This window comes from Elaeis guineensis, chromosome 3 (assembly GCF_000442705.2).
Source record: "Elaeis guineensis isolate ETL-2024a chromosome 3, EG11, whole genome shotgun sequence".
In the NCBI taxonomy this organism is placed as follows: Eukaryota; Viridiplantae; Streptophyta; class Magnoliopsida; order Arecales; family Arecaceae; genus Elaeis; species Elaeis guineensis.
Window position 1 is genome coordinate 122,316,013 of NC_025995.2, and position 5,742 is coordinate 122,321,754.

The 5,742-nt window shown below is 44.2% G+C and overlaps 1 protein-coding gene across 2 annotated transcripts; it reads left to right on the forward strand.

Annotated features, from left to right (window-relative positions):
* The first annotated feature begins 323 nt into the window (after positions 1 to 323).
* On the forward strand, positions 324 to 5,196 carry LOC105040406 (cytochrome P450 90D2). Of its 2 annotated transcripts, none has more exons than XR_012140234.1 (8): positions 324 to 732; positions 889 to 1,213; positions 1,570 to 1,719; positions 1,830 to 2,075; positions 2,774 to 2,863; positions 2,969 to 3,227; positions 3,327 to 3,448; positions 4,208 to 5,196. XR_012140234.1 is itself a non-coding variant. In XM_010916912.4 (8 exons), exons 1-8 carry the CDS (start codon positions 515 to 517, stop codon positions 4,314 to 4,316), a joined length of 1,446 nt encoding a protein of 481 aa, XP_010915214.1. In that variant the 5' UTR covers positions 329 to 514; the 3' UTR covers positions 4,317 to 5,196. The 2 variants fall into 2 exon arrangements, 1 of the variants encoding a protein (XP_010915214.1); XM_010916912.4 differs by having other exon boundaries at positions 329 to 732; positions 2,969 to 3,154.
* The last annotated feature ends 546 nt before the right edge of the window (positions 5,197 to 5,742 follow it).

Sequence of the window (5,742 nt, forward strand, 5' to 3'; positions counted from 1 at the left end):
CACCACATGTGTGCGCGCGCCGTTTGGGTGCCCTTAAAAAGATGGTCTTTTTTGGTTGTGTGAAAGAAGGTTGGATTAGAGGATAGCTCATTGGGTGGAATGGATTGGGTGATGCTGATCGGGTATTCGGGGTGTGTGTGAGGGACAAAAGAGGGGGGGTTTGCGATGATGATGGGAGGTGGGTTGGATTTTCATTGAATGGACCTCACATGTGTGCACGAGGTGAGCAGCTGCGTTTGCTAGGGACTCTCAAGGACTGTGGCACGATACAATCATAGACGTGGGCACTATGCAACCATTAAATTGTGGGGACTGCCAAAAGCCCATTCAAATGCACCTTTGTACTTTAGCTTCTCGAACACCAAATTTCCACATTAACTCTTCCACCCTCTCCCTTCCCTTCTCTCTCTCTCTCTCTCTCTACCCCCTTCCCCCTCCTCATCGTCGTCATCACCACCATCCCCGTAGCAACATAACATACTAAGGACCGTAGAAGGAATCAAATCCGTGGAAGATGGACAATTTGTTCTTCACTTGCTTGGCCACAACTGCGATCGTGCTAGCAACGATCCTTTACAAGAGTTGGAACAAGCTGATGAGGAGCGGGAGACCCAGACGAGGCCAGCTCCCTCGAGGAACTTTCGGGTGGCCCCTCCTCGGCGAGACCCTCGATTTCGTCTCTTGCGCCTACTCTCCTCGCCCCGAAAGCTTCATGGACAAGCGCCGCCTCCTGTGAGTCCTCCATACCATACCCATCCTTTCTTACCTCCTGCATGCGCCCCCCCCCCCCCCCAACTCCTCCAAGCGCCAATTCTTACTCCCTCATTTTGGTCCGGTCATCTCGTGGATTGATTGGTTTTCCTCGAATTCTTGTGGGAATCTTCGCAGGTATGGTAAGGTGTTCAAATCGCACATCTTTGGGAGCCCGACGATCGTGTCGACGGACGCGGATGTGAGCCGGTTCGTTCTCCAGAGCGACGCCAAGACCTTCGTGCCGTGGTACCCGAAATCCCTCACCGAATTGATGGGCAAGTCCTCCATCCTCTTGATCAATGGGAGCCTCCAGAAGAAGGTCCATGGCCTTATTGGGGCCTTCTTTAAATCGCCGCACCTCAAGGCTCAGATCACCCGGGACATGCAGTGCTACGTGCTGGAGGCCTTGAGCCATTGGAAGGATGATCAGCTCATCCGCATCCAAGATGAAACCAAAAGGGTCCGTGCTCTCCTCCCTCTTTCTTCCTCTCCCTAGGAATGCACACGTGTGGCACCAGAGCCAGAGGATGGACAAAGTGGCCGGGTGCATTCAATTAATGAGCCTAGGCTAGGACGCCCGTTCCCAGCCCACCTATTGTTTTCACCATTAATTTGTGGGTCTCTATCTTTCTCCTCCGAATTGACTCCAAACATAACTTTTCATATACTCATCATACACCCACACCCTTCTGTGGATTACCAAAGTTTTTATTTGTTTACTAGGGTTGGTAGTTGGTTGGCTAAGGCTTAGCGGTTCCAAATGCAGTTACTCTTTACACGTGTTGAACTCAAATAAGCATCATTTCCATCTCACAGATTGTGTTCCAAATACTAGTAAAAGGATTGATTGGGTTGGAACCAGGAGAGGAGATGAACTTTTTAAAGCAGCAATTCCGGGAATTTATTGCGGGTCTCATGTCTTTGCCACTCAAGTTACCCGGCAGTAGGCTTTACAAATCACTACAGGCAAGTCTGGTATATTTACATATATATATATATATATAGTTCTTAAAAATTAACGACCACTTATATACACGCACATCGCTTGGATTAATTATGTGTCTTCGCTCATCCAGGCAAAGAAGAGGATGGTGATGCTGATAGAAAAGATCATCCAGGAGAAGAGGAAGAACAAGAATGGGTGCACCCAAAGGGACGTTGTGGATGTTCTGATCAACGATGCCAGCGATCAATTGACCGATGATCTCATATCTGACAACATGATCGATTTGATGATACCAGCCGAGGACTCCGTGCCCGTTCTCGTAACGCTGGCGATCAAGTACCTCAGCGAATGCCCACCTGCTCTCCAACATCTAGAGGTACACAACATGCTCTCTATTTCTTAATCTTATCTTAGTGGTTGTTTTAGCGGTAACAGGGGTTCCGGTAGACCCTACCTAATTAATAGATGAAGATTACAACGAGAGAATATATGAGTAGGTAGCAAGTAATGCACTTGGAGATGCCGATTTGGTTCGTTCCACTGATGGCGGCCTTTTTTATCTTCTTTCATTTCAGGGCATCTTCAACTAGTACTCTTATTTTATATGTCCCTTATCATGAGTTAGTCTTCTTCTACTGGATTCTTTCGGAAAGGCATAATATAATATGAAACCCGTCTTTTTTAACATAATTATTAATTAATAAACAGTTGTCAGCCCTGTAGAATGTTTGAATTAAATGATTTAACTTCATGATTGAAATCGTGATAGGCACTGCCCATGCCGAACGCTAGCCCACATGAGAAAAGTGGACGAGCAATGTTAGGTTCTCCGACCAGCTAGTGAATTAAAAAGAAAAATAATTTTTTTTTTTTTTTAAAAAAATGTTGGTGATAAAATATACATACCTTCTTGAGTGACATGCCACCTCATAAGCAGATTGCGACAGGTTCAATCAAAATAAAAAGGATAATGGATTATAAGAATGAATAAAACTGAGTCCAAATAGTTAGAAAGTGAGAGATTATTGAATATATATATATATATTGTAGCAACTAACCTCGTGATTATCTCAGGAAGAGAACATGAATTTAAAGAAGCAAAAATCTCCGGCTGGGGAAAATTTGCAATGGACCGACTACATGACTTTATCATTCACTCAAGATGTAAGTTTGGTATTAATTAATTCACATCTATGAGGCAAGAAGTATGTAGGAACGAGCTAGCTTCATTAAGGCTGATCCAAGCTGATCTCTGGTACTGTTTGATAGGTCATAACAGAGACTCTCAGAATGGGGAACATCATAAGCGGCATCATGCGCAAGGCAGTGAAAGATGTGGAGATCAAAGGGCATTTCATACCCAAGGGGTGGTGCGTGTTGACGTATTTTAGATCGGTCCACCTCGATGAGAGCCTTTATAAGGAGGCATACAAGTTCAATCCATGGAGGTGGAAGGTAAGGGGAAGGGCCCCTATTGGTGATCCACCTGCCCCTCCTTTGGACAACATGAATATATATAAAAGGGAGGGTAGGGTGTTGGTCAATTTCATGCAATACTGCTCTAGATCTTCTCCTTGCTTATCTGAGTGCAATTCTTCTTCTTCTTCTCCTCTCTGGAACTCCACAGGACAAGGACATGGGTACTTGTAGCTTTACTCCTTTTGGAGGTGGGCAAAGGCTGTGCCCCGGGCTTGATCTGGCCAGGCTGGAAGCTTCCATCTTTCTCCACCACTTGGTCACTGGCTTCACGTAAGGATGGCCATCAACATCTGCTCCAGTTGTGTATTTCCATTTTGTGTATGGTACTGTATTGCATCTGATCATGTACGTTCCAGCACGTGTTCGTCGCATGTGTGTCCCACGTACCTGTTCAGGTCAAAGCTCACGTACACAACTCACATACAGGGCACCGCTGACCCACACGTGTGTACTAAACATACGGAGGGGCAGTATAAGCGACAAAATGGGCTCGCTGGGTCCGTGTCAGCCGGGTCACATGGCCTTCTGTACCCTTGCGCTTTTGACCTCGGTACACCCTCCTAGGGTGCGGTTTAGCCGTTTAGGCCGACTGCCGCGGTGGAATCCAAGTCTCCCAATTGGTGCACAAAAGTGAATAATTTTTTTTTTTAAATTATAAATCCACAAATTAATTATAAATGTGAATAATTTTTAATTAGTAATTCTACAATAATTCTTTATCATGCATTAGCTGTATGCTTCTGTCTCCATTTTGATGGGATAAAGTTTGGTTGCTTTAGCCATTGAAGCAGAGCTTCGCTTTGGAGTGCCACAAACATTTTCTGTCTCGTGCCGGTCTAAGATATATTATTATAGTAGGAAGATAAACTCAAGCATTTTATATTTTATGTATGACCACACTGCATGCTCTGCAAGCATGATACATACACATTGGATGCATGAAGTTTTTGTTTCCTTTACATTTTTTATATGTTATCATCAGTGCATGATAGAGAAGTTGACGAGTGATGCAACTTTGGGTGCCCACAGGTGGGTGGCGGAGGAGGACCACATAATCAACTTTCCCACCGTAAGGATGAAAGGAGGAATGCCTATCCGGGTGAGAAGGAAGGCCAAGGAATCCTGCTTCCCGGGTTAGCAAATAGGGAGAGAGAGAGAGAGAGAGAGAGAGAAAGAAAAGGGTGGGCAACAAAAGGTCCGTCAGTCTGCACACGTGCGGGCGCAGGCGAAAAAGCGGCACCAAAGGCTGCGAGCTTTATCCCCGAGGGCGCTGCCTCTGCCATGTCAATTGGAGGAGGGCCCCACCTAGAGGCCTCTCTATAGACCTATACACAATATAAAAATCCTGTATATATATATATATAAATAAGAGTACAGAGAGAGAGAGATAGAGAGAGAGAGAGAGAGATTGGGATGGACCCATCACCCATGTCACACAGTCTTAGGTTCACAAGCTCCAAGAAAGGAAGTAAATGAGAGCAGGGATGGGTTCTCTTTTCTTTTTTTTTTTCACTTCTTCCGGGTCAAAGGGGTTCTCAGACTTTTGACTGGGGAAAGCTGGTTTTGGGGCAGATTGGGTTTGGGAGGGGGGGGGGAGTATGCAGGGACTGGAGAAGGCTAGCAAGGCTATGGCTTTGGGAATTCCACCAGTTGGGGTGGGGGAGGAGGGGAGAGGAAAGGACACTGGTTTCAAGCTGCAAGTGGGAGAATGTGGAAGATGTACACCGGAACAGTTGGGGCATCCAAGGAAAGAGCTGATGAGAGAGAATGCTAATCTTATCTCCTTGGATACTCTTGCATTTGTTTCTCTTTAAAATATCTTCTCTGTTTCCAGTTCTGGCATACGTTTATAAATGTGGAAGGAGGTTGGTGGGTCACACTTTGAGGTGAAATATAATATAAGAAGGCATGGGTGGTCCTATTGGTCAATTGTAGTGAGATGTGATAGGGACCTATAATGGCAACGCATATAGTAATTTTTTTCCCGAATTTATTGAAAATTGCTGGATTAATCTCGACTTTGTTCTTGTCTGAATGATTGTTTAAATTATTCTCGAATTATCTGATCAACCGATAGTTATTTGACTATTCACAGGTTTTGTGTTTCCATTTTTCATGAATGTTGCATCACTTCAACAAATTAGCGATGTTATTTGTTGATGATGACGGCCACAGTTATTCTCAAATTAGTAGATAAAATAAATTCACACTCTTAAGTTTTTTTCAATAAATTGGGCCAATAAATGGGGTTCGGACTTGTAATCATACGAGTTCTTTCTTATTTTTTGATGACTTCATTTTTTTTTTTTTTTTCAATTCCAAATCTTTGGCACTTGACAAATTCTCCCAGATTGGTAAATTTGTTAAAATGACTTATCATGCAACCAATTCATTCCTTAAAAACATTCTGCGTAATTAAAATATATAAATCATAGATAGCTTTTCGGGAATGCTAAGTATGATTCTTAGACAACTTTGTTCTTGTTGTAACATCCTGGATGGCTGTTATAAGAGAGAGAGAGCAGCGACGGCTTCGGCAAGTGGCCGGCATCCTCCTCCGTAGA